General features: G+C 38.8%; 1 protein-coding gene across 1 annotated transcript in view; it reads right to left on the reverse strand.

Annotated features, from left to right (window-relative positions):
* The window catches only part of ABCC4 (ATP binding cassette subfamily C member 4), a 125,522-nt gene that overhangs the window by 91,486 nt on the left and 19,047 nt on the right, over window positions 1-14,989 (reverse strand). Inside the window, exons 10-15 of the mRNA XM_031059556.1 lie at window positions 11,484-11,573; window positions 10,932-11,123; window positions 9,321-9,415; window positions 9,128-9,214; window positions 2,925-3,021; window positions 1,580-1,798 (exon numbers count right to left, since the gene is read on the reverse strand). Of these exons, the coding sequence (XP_030915416.1) occupies window positions 1,580-1,798; window positions 2,925-3,021; window positions 9,128-9,214; window positions 9,321-9,415; window positions 10,932-11,123; window positions 11,484-11,573 (780 nt within the window). The remainder of the gene's footprint in view (window positions 1-1,579; window positions 1,799-2,924; window positions 3,022-9,127; window positions 9,215-9,320; window positions 9,416-10,931; window positions 11,124-11,483; window positions 11,574-14,989) is intronic.

Consider the following 14,989-nt stretch of genomic DNA (forward strand, 5'->3'; position numbering starts at 1 on the left):
TCAGGGAAGACTCTTTTTTCAGAATGTAAATGTGGGCAACCTTTCCTTCCCAGAAAAGCATTTAAATTAAACACTCTTCTACAAGTATCTACCATAATCAACCAACACATACCCAAGACTTACAAATTATCAATAAAGTTCTAATCATCTCCCTGTAAATATGAACGAAGCATCTGTTAACAGGGAAAATAAGCAAAATGACAAATGGGAAGTCATAGTAAGCGAACAATGGATGGGGGACACTAAAAAACAGAGAAGGAAAAAAATTATACAGGCATAAAGAAGGTAAAAGAACTATACAAATTAATAAAATCAGGGGTTTTTTTTTATTTTTATAGTATATGCAGTATAAAAACTAGTGTCAGTTCAGCAGACATGTAACAGTTGATTTTGTTGCCACAAGACATGGCTGTACAAGAGGAGTGGAATCAAGAGACCTGACAGACATGAAAAGAGAAATCCAACCTACTCATCCGTAAAAGGAGAGAAGCCGATCTTTGCTTTTTGTTTCTCCAGCCACCACACCTTCCCACTTCTCCCTATCCCCATCCAACAGTATTGATGCTGCCAAGAAGTTTGGTACACCTCCATAAATTTAAGAGAATTTAAGACTGGAATTGCCACTGGGGCATTAATAATGTAAGTTTACTACTTTGGAGCGTAAAACCATTTCTCAAAAAGGCATTAAAAAGTCCATAGTATTTTGTTGGTTTGGTTTTTTTTTCCTTTTTAAATCTCACCGCTTTTCATCACAGAGAAGAAATAAAGATAATACAGACCTACAGCATAGGGGTGGCAATCATCAGGGACATACAGGGAATGCTTGTTCCATGGATGCAGTGCTAGCACAAGCCCAGCAGGGTTACAGGGAGCCTGCACTGATTGATGTGAATGCAAACACACCAGCAGAAGGCAACCTCTGGTACAGAAACTTCAGGGCTGCTTTTGCATTGGGCAGGCCAAGAGATAAGGAGGCACCTGGAAGTCACACTGGCACCCTACAAAGCCTTCTGTTTCCACCACCAAAAGGGCTGGAGAGAGCAAGGCAGCAGTGTCCCAGGATCACCCCCGCAGGGCCAGCTCAAGATCATGTGGGTATGTTTACGGGCATGCTGATGCCAGCTATGCAAACACAGACTTTGCATAAAGCCACAGCTTCTACATGCACTTCTCAGAGCTGAGGACTTCAGGGCAAGTGTTCATTTCAGTTCAACACTGCACAAAAACAGTGAAGCCACCCAATACAGTGGGACTGGCTCTTTACAGCACAGCTGTCAGAGGACAGGCTGAAAGAAGCACAGTGTGGTGGCTCTGGACTCAAACAAGGAGTGCTCCCAGCAGCCAGCAGAGCTGATGCTGAACTGCACAGGCTGACTCTCCAGGGTTTGAACAGCCCCACACTGAGCTGTGAGCTGCCAGCCAAGCACAGCCAGGCAGGTTCTCCACAGGCGAGCTCTCACCTGATAATGCAACTCAGTAATCCCTGAAATCCCAATGCTGCAGGGAAAGCCCATATCAAAATATAAGTTCAAAACCAGCCAGACAAGAATCAAGACACCACTCTCCTCTGAGCACTCACAGGGGGTTGTTCCACAGCTCCATCTTTCTGTGAGTGGACGGACGAATCCTGGGACAAGACAGAGGACTCCGAGAAGGTTCGGTTCCGGGCAGACTTCAGGCTGGGGGTTCCTGGAACTGACAGCTGTTCTACCACCTCCTCATCTTTTTTCAAAAGGGAAGCAAAGTCGATGCCAGATTTCAGGAACTCTGCATAGGTACCTTTCCCCACCATTTTACCCTACAATCAATACAAAGTTTTAGTACCTTCATTATATACTTTCCATAAAGGACAATTTTTCTTACCAGTCCTTGCTACCTCTGGGGTTCTGGAGTTGCTGGGCACACATCCGACTGCAGTAACTGAGCTGCAGCCTCTCTGAGTTCCTCACTTAGAGGAGCAGAAACAAGCTCTTTAAGCTCTGACCAGACACCTTGAAGCAGCAGGGCCAACAAACAAACAGGATGAGAACAACCCCAGTTACAGCCAGGGGAGAATCACTTCCCTGGAGAAGCTGTGGGACGTGCCAAGCCATGCAGCTTCAGGACAACCTATTAAACCACACACACAACCATCAGTCTTTTTATATTGCTCCATCCCGGGGGTAAACACCACCTCCATTTTCTGATCCTCACAGAACCTTACAAGCAGCAACACTGACCACGTCCAGGTTTCTTTCAGCTCTACAACAAACTCATTTCTCAAGAGCTATTGAAACTTTTAAAGCAATCTGAATGGAAAGTAAAGAGGAACAGTGCCCTTTTTTGCACCATTGTGATGCATCAGAAGTAATTTCAAATATTTCACTACCCAGCCTTAAAAAAAAAACAGGAAAAAAAGCCCCAACTGCAGTCTTTGCATTTCCCCTCTGCTCTCACTATCTGGTACAATGAAGATGGGAAGGAACCAGCTGTACTGAAGGCATGTTCATTCTCAAAGGCATCTGAGACTATTTCTCAGCCTTAATTTAAAAATTGATTTGTTGCAAAATTAACACAGTTCTTAATTCACACAGAAGTGTTAAGGAACAAGAACAAAAGCAAAACATTAACACAGAGTATATTAAATTTGAAGCAAGGGAAGGCTAAAACTTTTATTTCAGAACCAGACAAAGTGTTTGAAGAAATAAGTATTACTAATGCAAGATTATTTACATGCATGATAAAATTCAGCAATAGGTTTTTCAGGGAAGGTATTCCAAGAAAAATCAACTTATTAATAATTGTAAAACTTGAAAACCATATGTAGTCATAAGTAGACAGAGAATATATTTACTAACTAAAAATTAAAACCTAACTTTTTTTTTCCTTTCTTAGATTAAAAAAGATAATTAAAAAGAATAAGTATAGACATTAAAATCACTTACATCCTTTAAAATTATAATCTGATTTGCAGCACGGAGATATTGCAACTGGTGAGTGACCAAAACAGAAATCTTCTGATGTAAGGCCTGACAAATACATCTGCAAAGAGATGGAAAGATTAATTAAAATTAAATGTCCTAAAAGACTTTACTTATTTCTGGAAAACTTCTTCTATTCAATTTCTCAGTTTTTAAAATAAGAAGATGACCGTGCTTACTAGATTTATGAAAACTATATAAAACCTTAACAAAACATGTTCCTCATTTAATTTCTTAAGTTTTCAAGGTAGGGAAAAGAAATACAATTATTTCTGGAATGGAAAAAAAAGAGGAGGCAATAAGACATTTCATTAAAGTTGTCTTAAACATTCTTGTAACAAATGTACACATCATAAGATGGATTGCAAAGAGAATACTTTAAAAAAATTATACTAAAGGAAAGAGAAAAAAGGGCAAGATACTGCAGAAAATTATGGAGAAATACAGCCAGTAAAAGTATCTCTTCTTTGAGAGAAGCTTTCAGACCAGCTGCAACACTGAGCCACAGTGACTTCTGGAGAATTAAACCGTATTACTGATTTAAGGAAAAAACCCCAAAACATCCCAAAATAGTCCGTAAGTGTTTATTTTTCCAATTGGCTCACTAAGGCTTAGTTTCATCATCCATCTACTTTTAGAAGTACTCCTCTGTATAACTGAAGAACAACAACCAGGTGAAAAGCCCAATTCTAAGTGAATCACGATCTGATGTGTGTCCCTTTCTCACTGATGATACAGAGAACCCACTGAAAGCCTCCTCAGCAGGGGATGTAACTGGTCCAAGAGTTCAGACATCTGCTGGAGCAGCCCAGCACTGCCACTGCCTTTTTACCTGCCTTTTAAAATCCAGATAGTTCACCTTCCCTGGGACTGCCCCCTACTCTTAAGAAGCACAATTTGTTAGACTGTGAGCACACTTCATTCATGACAACAGGACAAACTGCTGTCACCCCTGTCACATTTATTACATGCACAAGCACACACACACACACACACCTGTGCACAGTTACACACCAGATCCAGACAGAGAACACCCGAAGTTTCTTCAGCCTCTCTTGAGTACAAGAAAAAGCAAGACGAAGGGACTGTGAAAGTTGCATCCTCTTCCCCAACTAAGAATCAATTTAAACGTAAAAATGTTCCTGGCAGAAGTTAAATGGGTTCTTCTCCATGTTTAAGCTAAACAGAAATTTCAACACCCTTGAAAATGTATTCCAGGGACAAGCTACCCTTGCCATTATAATATTTTTTCTCTGAAGTTCAAGTTTAGGTCCTTTGGTGCCATTTCAATCCATTACATCCCCAAGGGCCCCTAGACCAGCTCATTCCTGTGTACAAGGTCCCTTCATACTTGAAGTCCTTCTCCTCCAGACATGAAAGAAAAACAAATAAATGTAATAAAGAAGTCTTCTAAATAAACTTTTCTTTTAAGTTGTAGATAGCTTTCTATTTTGCCTCCCTGCCCTGGACACCTAATGTTCCTGACTACCTATACTGGAGTATGAAGCTGGTCTATACATTTTTTGAAGGGCACAAAATTGAAACATTATTTCAGCTGAAACATATAGTACTAGTCATAAATCCCAAGGCACCATTTCCTTAACAAGAGCATGACATTGCTGAATCATTCTGGGTTTGCCATATACAACACTCTGCACCTCCTTTTCCACACTACTGCTCCCTGCTCATTGTACCTTCAGGGACTCAACACCTGGCACTTGACCCCGCTGCATGCACCTACACATTCACATCTCATACCCAAAACTTCACAAATATCTGTTTACAGAACTGCCTTTAGCATTGCCTGGTTTTCCATCACCTAAAAATATACCATCAATGACCTTCATCCATCATCACAAATACCAGAATGAGACAGATTCATACTCTCTAGAAACTACACCCTTCCGATTCAACAAAAATAAGCAAAGCGTATTTTAAGTTAACAAACTTAAGTAACAGGATGCCATAATCCATTTGAAAAACCCACTGCACTTTGACAGCAAACTGCTACAGAATTAAAAAATAATTAGCTTGAGCTTTGATAGTGCAGAGCACGAAGCAGGAGACACTGAGAAAGGGGCCTACAACAACACAATGCTCCCCTACACAAATGCAGAGTCTTTGCACTTTGTGCATACAAATCCTCATTTGTTCTTCCTTCCCTATCAGTTCTGCTGTTCTTTGAGACAAGTTTTTCTTCAATCTTTTTAAAGTTTTTATCTCCAAGAACCAGCTTTCTTTCACCTCTGCAAAATGTCTCTTCTTTAATGATTCTACTTTCTTCCTTACCATTCTTTCTCCCTCCCCTTTTTGGAAGTTTACATGCAATTTTAACTTTACTCTAGTTAATAGTTATATTCATTTCAATGAAATTAAATTAAAGCACATGCATAACTGCTCACAGGCATAAACCCTTTGTTACATTAATTTACTTCCTATATTTGTTTTCTTCTCCCTTCCATTTAAATTTAAGCAGTTTAGGGAGAACAACTCCCCAGTTAGTTTTGCACGTCTCAAAATTTATAAAATTTTAAAAAACCAGTGTGCTACGTTTGCCAGAGACAAAATATCCACAATCCTATACAATCTACTCTGCTGTCTCTATTCCTACTCTGCTGCTTCTGTTTATATGCCTACCTTGATAATCATTTATCTCCATCTCATGACAAGTCCCAGCCATGCATAAATACAACTGATCCACAAAATCCATTGACCTATTCCAGGCACCAGGTAGCACTGGATGGCTGGAGAAAGTACATAGGGAGATGCTTCCTCTGGCACCCATTTCCAGACTCCAGAGTCCATATATTAGGAACTTTCTGAGCAAGAGATCCCGGTGTTTGTGAACTCTTTCTATGTGAATTCTGTCTGATACTAGGAATGATGGGCATACCACTCCCAAGAACCATAACAACTTTAGGTCCTTCAGGCCTTATTTTAAAAGATTTCTAAACTGTCCTGCAACTCTGTCTACTCTCACAAGCACAGAGGAGAAAGAGAAAGAAATCAGGCTGATCATCAACTGAGACTTGTACACAGCTCAAGTCACTGGAAAAGATGCATGGGAAGTAACAATACCTAGAGAAAGGCATGCCACAATGGACTGATGAAATATAAATCTCTCTCTTAAAAACATGACTTTTGAGTCAATACTGCTGGTGGGACACAATTTTATCTCTATCTAAAGGTGATCTGAAACCATATAATCTATAGCAATATATAGATAAAAAGGGAGAGTAGGAAATTCCTTGAGATCCAAGTGCAATTGAATGATTTTCTTAGAAATCCTCATCTGCTCCAAACTTCACCACACAAAGAAATCTGCTACTGGATCCGTGATGGCTGTCCCTCATTATGAAACCAGAGGTCTCAAAATATTGGATTTCTTAAAAGTGAATTAAAAGCTATTTTTATTTAAATAAATATAAAACAAAGGCATCTTTTCATATCCAAATACAAATATGTAAAAAAACATATAACTATACCGGCAACCCCCCACTGGAAAAAGGCTGAAGCATGCCTACTATTAACTATCAAAAACTCACAGGAAAAAAGGCAACAAATAACAAAAAAGTAGAAAATCTTCAGTTTATACCTTCCAAGGAATCTGACCAAGAAAGAGGAATTAATTGAAAAACTGCCTTTATCTACTCCATCATCCACAGAACGACTTGTCTGAATCACAAAAAATTCTTAAGAGCCATAGTCCTTTATTTATAATATCATGGTCTGTTTTCCCACTGGAGCTGTGCTACTTGCATTCTTTCTCATTTGAAAAGTATTTCTATATTTTAAACTACTTACTGCAGTCGCTGAATAGAACACAGAAAAGCAGCAAATGTAATGAACCAGCCATCCACATGCCATAGCTTTGGGGAATTACTAGGAACATACCTATCTTTGTAAACACATAGACTAGACACTTGTAAAAAAAATAAGCTTTAACATAAAATTGCAAGGAAAAAAAGAGCGAGTGAACTGAACAATATCCACTTCAGATTCTCATTAAAAAATCCCCTGTTTCTTCCATCTCATCCATTGTTTTAAGCCTCGTGGTTAGGACTCCTGGGGGAGCAGCCTGCATGAAGTGGTGTTTTGGACATTCCTCAGCACCATCTTCTAAGAAATCATTCTTGCCCAAGTGCTCTCTGTCTTCTCCACATTTCTAGCACTATTCAGGAAGCACTAAAGTACATGCCTTGCCCCTTGTTTCTCAAAGCAATTTACTGAACATAATGCTCTCCCCACTACCTCCAGTACCTTTACTGATTCCATGAAGTCCTCAGAAGACAATTTCTGTTTGTAAACACCCCCCCCCAAAGTCTTGTGTAGGGAGGCATTGCTCGGTTTTCCTTCCCAGTACTACTCCACCCAGCCCATTTTCTAAAAAATGCTTTCATTCTACTTCTTTGTGTTTTGCTCAATGTGATCTGGAGTTGTGGAGAAAAAATGAAAGTACAGAAACAACCCCAGCTACTCATCTTGAGTTTCAAATTCAGCAAAACACAGTGCAACGGCTTCTGTCTCCTTTATGGTTTTGCATGTGCAAAAATCCGCACTTTGCAAGTTTGCAGTAGAATGTGGATGCTGCCAGTGTCACAGCTCACATGAAAAGTAGAGCAAGCTGAAGAGGCAGTCTGCCCTCCTTCACAAGGCACCATGGTACTTTCTTGTCTCCCTCTTCGTGAAGAGACCTTAAGACTTCAGGGAGAGACAAGTTAACAGCTCAGGTGGGCGCACTTTCAGAACTCAGGCACTGATCCAGTCAGACGCTGGAATTGCAGAGATCTTGTGCAGAAACAGAAAAGCAGCAGTTGAAGCCTAGACAGCTTCAACAGGCATTAAAGGAATTTGATAGTGCACGTGAACTACAGAGGTGATGAGCTCCATCAATCAGTCGTGGCAGCTGAAAAATGAACGTAAAGCCCACACATCATAAAACTCTTACTCCATACTAGCAGACAGAAACAAACAATAGCCTTTTGAAAACATCAGTAAAATAAAGCAACATGTTAAAGGGGTTTCAGAGGGTCCAGATTTGAAACTGCAAGAATCAACAGAACATACAACTTTCAAATTTAGATACTAAAACCTTCCCTGTATGGGGAAAAAAGAACATGCATACCACTGCACTCAGTGCAATTTCTTTGACTATTTCTGCAAGATTTCTGCAAGTTTTTATGATTATCTAGGGGAGGACAGGAGAGAACAATAGTAAAACCAAATTAATTCATGTATTTGGAGCATGGAATTCAAAGGATGCAAGTACACAAAACAAAACACATTTGTTGAAGGTCTGAACCAAAGACCACTGAATTTCATCAACAGAATCTTCTCCTTCTAGTAAATTCTAGATTATGCCTTTTAACATAGAAAGCTGCAAGCTGTGAAGAAGTAAGGACAAAACACTGGCTGGGACTAACCAAATTATTCTGATACTCACTCATGTGCCTTAAATTAGACAGTTTCAGAAGGATGGAGAAGAAGAAACTCAATGAAAAGGGAACCTGACTTTTAATGAAGACTCTCCTGTTTCTTTGGAAATGGGGGAAGATCCGGTATCCCTCTCTTACACAGTAAACTTGTACATTCTCTTTCCCTCTATTTCTGCTCTCTGCTGTCTACTCTGCAGGCCATATGCCCTGTTTCACCTACCCAACAGAAATTTCAACAATCAAATTAAAAATTATTCAACAGCCTAAGACAGTTCTGTCCTCTCCTTTAGCCAGCTGAATTAAGTGCTTATTACTAGCAAGTAAAGTTGTAGCAAACTAAGAAGAGATTTAAAATCCCACTCCATTTTATTCTTCACTCAGTACTAACATTCGAAAACCCCATTATTCATAAACCCCAATACTCATGCATGAAACTGAATATTTTCCTTAAGAAAATGGCAGATATTCCCTTAAGAATATTTCTATTTATAATATCTTCAAAACAGATTTTACAGGGCTTTTAAAAATAAAGAACAAAATCAACAAAACATAGAGGGGAAGAAAAAACCCTTTATCTTTCAATTACATAAAACAGGGAAAAAACAAATCAGAAAGTGAATGTACAAAGTTTTGTGAAGAAATCCATCTCCTCAGAAATGCCTTCTCAAGTTTTTTGATAAGGAATTACAATAAAACAGTTGAATTTTATATTAAAATAAAGCAGTAACCTACTTTTCAAACAAATGTCTTCCAACTTCAGCATCTACTGCACTCAGTGGATCGTCCAAAAGATAGATGTCCGCATCTTGATACACGGCTCTAAAAGGTTTAAAGAAATGTCAGTATAACAAAGTCGTACATTAGTTTACTTTAGTCACTGGAATCTGATAATTTATAAATTTTAGAAATAGCAAAAACCACTAGCCTGGCCAGATTCACACGGGCCTTCTGTCCCCCACTCAGAGTAGCTCCACGATCTCCTATTACTGTTAGGTCACCATTTGCCAATAATTCCAAGTCCTGCAAATGTGAAAGGACAAAAATATTTTTTCAATCATTTTAACTTCAAAGACTGACAAAGCTGTTTCAATGTAACACTTCCTATCTGAAAAGTATTGATGTAACACATTAAAATATAAGGTTTCATACTGAATATAATATCTGCAGTTGCTTTATGACTCTATAATTTCAGCAAAAGGTAATTGAGAAAGCAGAAAAAATAGATGAGATCCTAAAGTTCACTTTTTCTACAGCTGTGCCAGAGGAAAGTGCACTACTATCCTTAGTCTTGGAAGGAATATTTATTAGTGATTCAGAAAATCAAATAAAATACCAGAAAGTCTAACAGTAAATTTTTAGTTTTTATTTGAATAAAATTATCTGTCACAAAAAAATAAAAACTGCACTATTATCAGTAAATTATCTTGCCAATATCCCTAAAAAACGCATTGTTTTGATTCTTACTGCAGTGTATTCAGGAAAAATAACTACAACATTCATCACACAGATTTGGTTAATTTGGGAGTTCAGGACTGTGGATAAGACAACAAAATTACACAGTGTTCTATGTCATATTATCATATTTCCTATTCAGGAAATACAGAAGTTTTACATTAAGCTACAAAACATTTTCTGAAAGCTTATTCACAGCTTTTATAAGACACATAAATTTGCAAGGAAACTATGAAAACAAATCTACCATCAATATGAAGTGGGGATTTTTAAAATGCTGTTTGCTGTCTTTTAAAGTCATTAGAGCCTTAAGTTTAGACAACAGCATGACTGAATATCAGCAGGAGACACTAAAACTCTATCTGCCAAGTGTAAAAGTCTTGCAAAAAACATTCACTACAGGAACCATCTGCTTTTCACCTGTGTCGCTGCTGACAGAAATATCATAACATGCTGCACAAAACCTTTTTAGCTGCCAAGCAAAATGTCTGTTTCTTGACAAATCTGGCTTAATCCTCTTCTATATCTCATGTCACAAACTCCTTTGCACACAAACCTTTCAAATATATTTTTTCATAAAACTACTTGGGTTCAGCAAGTTGTCCACGACATAGCCCTAAGGTTCTTTTGATAGCTGTTTGCAATGTATAATATACAGCAAACACAACATTTATTTCAAAGGAAAGCATACAGGATATTTATGAAACTAAAGTCACAAAGAGTGCTAGCTTGATCATTTGTTTTCTGCCTCTTATTGCATTTGCACACACCCCTACCATAACATATGTTAAAAATGGCTAAAATGTAATTATGAAACAAAATAATAGGGAACAGCTTTTCCCAAATTTGTCAGTGCTTCACACATGCTATACCTCCCCCTAGTGTAAGTTTTGGGAATTAGAAGAGGATGCCTTACACAAGGATAGCAAAAACAATTACACATTTCTGATGAGCAACAGGAGTTATTTCACATGCTACTTATAACAATTCCATATATTGTACATTGCAGCCTGTACCACAGGTCTGAAAGAACACTAAAATAAAAATAACAATGGAAAGAAAATACACAAAGAGAAAGCCTTACCTTTTTAAGAGCACAGACTTTTAAAACATTTTCGTATTTTTCTTTCTCATATTCCTTGTCAAACAGTATATTACTTCTGACAGTGCCAGAAAACACCCAAGGCTGCTGTGAAACATAGGCAATTCTTCCAGTAACATTTATTGAACCCTTGTCTTTAGGCAGCTCACCAAGTATGGCACTTAAGAGAGAAGACTGGAAAATATTTTAAAAAAATAAAGTAAAAATTAAAAAGTTTGGTTGCACTAAAGACATCACAGAGACTGGACAGTGTCTTCTACCATGATGGCCTATTTCTCCTTGTGTCTCAAACGACTGCTAACAGCAGAAAAGCACTAGTACACCCTTTTCATGCAGTCATGAAGCAATACACAAAATACTGCTAAGCTCCACATCACCTCGCCCCACCCAGAAGGACATGGGCCTATCCTGAATGCCAGTACCCTGATGCAGAATGTGTGATTATACACATAAAGGAATTGCATATTTTCAGGTTTCTAGTTTTCACATTTAATAGACTCAAAAGCCTCATGGAATGTAAATATTAAGACTTACTTTTCCAGCTCCTACAGGACCAATCACAGCCAGTAACTCCCCTCGTCTGACAGTAAACGAAATCTGTTGAAGTGTTGGGGTTTCTAAAGTCTGGGGATTTGAGAAAAAGTCAGAATTTCTCAGTAATGAAATATAAACCATCAAAATAAGTATTTATAAACAGAAAACAATGTGCATACATCACTATAAACTACGGTCCATATGCCCAGCATATTTTGAGGCGTATGATTTTTGCCTCTTCAGTAATTCACAAACACTTTTGAAAGACCCTCATCCTTCCCCACAAACATGCAACACACCTAAAAGAGCATTCAAGGAATAAAGAGGCCAAAGACAGTAGAAGCAGGGCTTCCTCAGAGCCCACATATCTGGGTGGCAGCCTCAGGAACATGAGCTCTGTGCTGGCCACCACACCAGCATTCCCAGCACAACACACTCAGCCACTCCGAGCGCACAGACAAATGGAGAGCTGAGGCTCTCAGAGCCTCAGGAAAGCCAGGGTTGTGTTTGCCCTAGTCAAGGCTCTACCCAAAGTGAAACCATAAAATTGCCATTTGATTTTACACAACTTCATCTTGTATACTGGATATTCATTTGTACTACCCTAGGAGCGTCTGTTTAATATTCTTTTCTACTATGCCTATCCTTTACGTTATGGAAGAGCTTATGTCCCAACATATGTTGCACCTCTCCTTTCAAGGTTCCAAAAATGCCTACTTGTGGAAAGAAGGATGCTCAGGACTTCCAACAGCTATGCTAAACAGCAATTTCTAAGGACCTGGTGCAGCTCCCTCTCATTAAAGCAAAACACCTTTGTAATACAATCTGCCTTCACTTGCATCTTCACCCGAGCTAAGCATGACTGACACTGAAATGCAAACAGTAAAATATATGCATTAAAAAAAGCCCCAAAAGTACTTTGTTTAAGGGACTAAACAAAAACCTAGCCTTAAGCTCCAAAAACAGAAGAGCAAGGTTAAGAATACCTTAAAATCTCCAGCCACCTTTTGAAGTTCAAGGGGCTGAAAAGGCCACCACACAAAAGATGACACAAGCCAAAAACATTCAGGGACTGCAAAGGAGGAAACCTGCAATTCATTTCCAATTATTTGGGAAGAAGCAGAAATCCAGTATCCATCCACATCTGTGATGGCTGGGATAGCTGGGATGGCACACGCTGCTCACTCGTGCCAGGAGAAATCGCTGGCAGGCAGGCAGCCCCGCTGCCAGAGCTCTGGGATGCACTGCAGGGCTTGCAGGAGATCCTCAGGAGATCCTGCCAGAAGCTGAACTGGGCTCCTTGTGCAGCTCTGCTAAACCACTTTTGCTGCCATTATGTATTTCCACAAGGTGGCACCAAGGGGATTTCTTTCCTTTTCTCTGCACAACCCCACCGTCTGCCCAACTAGCAGCACCTGACCTCTAAGTTGATTCCTCTGCCCAGAGTACACAGCTCAGGTGCTCACCTAAGTGCTAAGGTCAGGAGAACTCTACAAATTTATGACTGCCAAAGATTATTTTTTGTAGTAAGAGAACACATCTCTTCCTAAATCAATGTCTATACAGAAAAAATAAATAAGCTTTCAGACACACAGGCCCTACTTCAGACCTCTTGAGGTTGTTCTTCCATACTCACAGAAGTGCGAAGACATTTCCACCCGCATCAAAAACTTTAAAAAACATAACGTAAGAGCCAAAAAACATCACAGAAATATTTTTTAAAACTTTTAAAACTATTACTGCCATACTATACATTAAAGCAGTACTGGAAGTTCTCATAGAGCCTGCACAGAGTAGTAATTCAAGCAAACAGCACAGCCACACACACCTAAGAAACATGGTATTTTTCCAAAATAGTATTCCTTATAATTAAAGACAATTTGTCCTGAATTCACCACACCTATTCTTAGGCACTAAACTGAGGCACTTAAATTAAAGCACAGACTAATATTGCAGCTAAGTACACCTGGCAGCTCATTATCAGAAATGTCCCAGCTCCCCTGTGCCCTGTCAGCTTGCTGTGTCTCTAACTTTCCTCCTTCTGCCTAACCTTGCATGTGTTGTTTATGGGACTCAGCTATCAGAAAACTGATCTCATTAAAAGTGATTCATTTTCTATTGCTTTATCCCTCTGAGTGCTTCACCACAAGGTCATACAAACCAGTATTAACAACCAGCACAAGGGAGGCAACAGACAGAGAATGCAAGGACAAGAGGACACAAAAATGATCCCTTCAGGGGAGCAACTCCTTAGGTGAGCTTGGGCAGACCTTACACATCCTACACACAAGAAAATGAAACAGTTGCCCACCTAAGGGACACAGAGATCATATATTGCATGAAAGGACTATACTACTTAGGCTTCTCATGTAAGGACTAAAATCACAAGGGATAAATTTGGCCTCTGCTCAAATGCTGAGATTTTAAATCTGAAGTTGTTCAGTTGAGCAGACAGACTGTTCTGCAAATTCAAGGAACATCAGTAAAAAGCTGTACTGAAGAATCCCTAGTTCCATGGTGGTATCAGACTAGCCTGTGGTACTCAGATAATACCTGCCTAAGTAAAACTAGAGTGTGACCAGGAATTAATTCGTTTTGTTTATCTTTTGAGAAACTGTAATACAACATGTTAGGCTGTTTTCCTAAAAGTGTAGCTGATAATTCCTTTTTCACATCAAGTGATTTTGGATTCATGGGTTGCTTCTTGGTTGGTGTTTTTAGTATCGCTTTTGGCACACAATCTCTAAAAAATAAAAAAAAAAAATTACCATCCTGCTGTGGAGTATCTGTACAGACATCCAAAGTGTCTTGAGAAACTTAGGGTAGCAAGCTAAGCCTACTGCTTGACAAAGGATTCACATTTATATTACTCCTTTCATAACTTGTCTCTATCAGAACTTACCACTTTTTTCAGTGAGCAAGTCTATAAAATTATTTTGCATCATTTTAAGAGTATATAGTAGAAACTTTCTAAGCAGATCTTAACAGTTCTGAGAGAAATGCTCTTCTCCCATGCACGCTGCAATTAAATATCAAAATGGAAGTTACATTAACAGTTTTGTGGATGGCTTGGTTTGGGTTTTGGTTTTAACTGAAAGAAAACCAGTAATTCCAGTCATGCTACCCTGCTTTATGCAATATAAACAACTAATGAAAAAAAAAGTGTTTTATGGGCACTTTATGCAACCATTTCCTGTAAATTCTTAATGGTGGTACCAAAGTCAGTTTGAGAACAAAGATTAGGCAATACACTGCTTTTTGCATTAGAATGTATTCACAATCAACCCTTTCATATCTATTAATTTTTAAAAGCTTGGTCAATGCCTCAGAAATATTAATGCCACAGAGGAGTCTGAGAAAGTAAAGCAGAATAAAATAGTAATTTTCTTTTGCAGCTACATAGCTACAAGTAGGTAGATCCTCACCTCACCTGATCTTCCTTGGGACACAGCACAGGTAGGGGAACAGGGCTTAGAAAGGGAAATATGTGACATCTTATTTGCATT

Source organism: Geospiza fortis, unplaced genomic scaffold, assembly GCF_000277835.1.
Source record: "Geospiza fortis unplaced genomic scaffold, GeoFor_1.0 scaffold84, whole genome shotgun sequence".
NCBI classification, from domain to species: Eukaryota; Metazoa; Chordata; class Aves; order Passeriformes; family Thraupidae; genus Geospiza; species Geospiza fortis.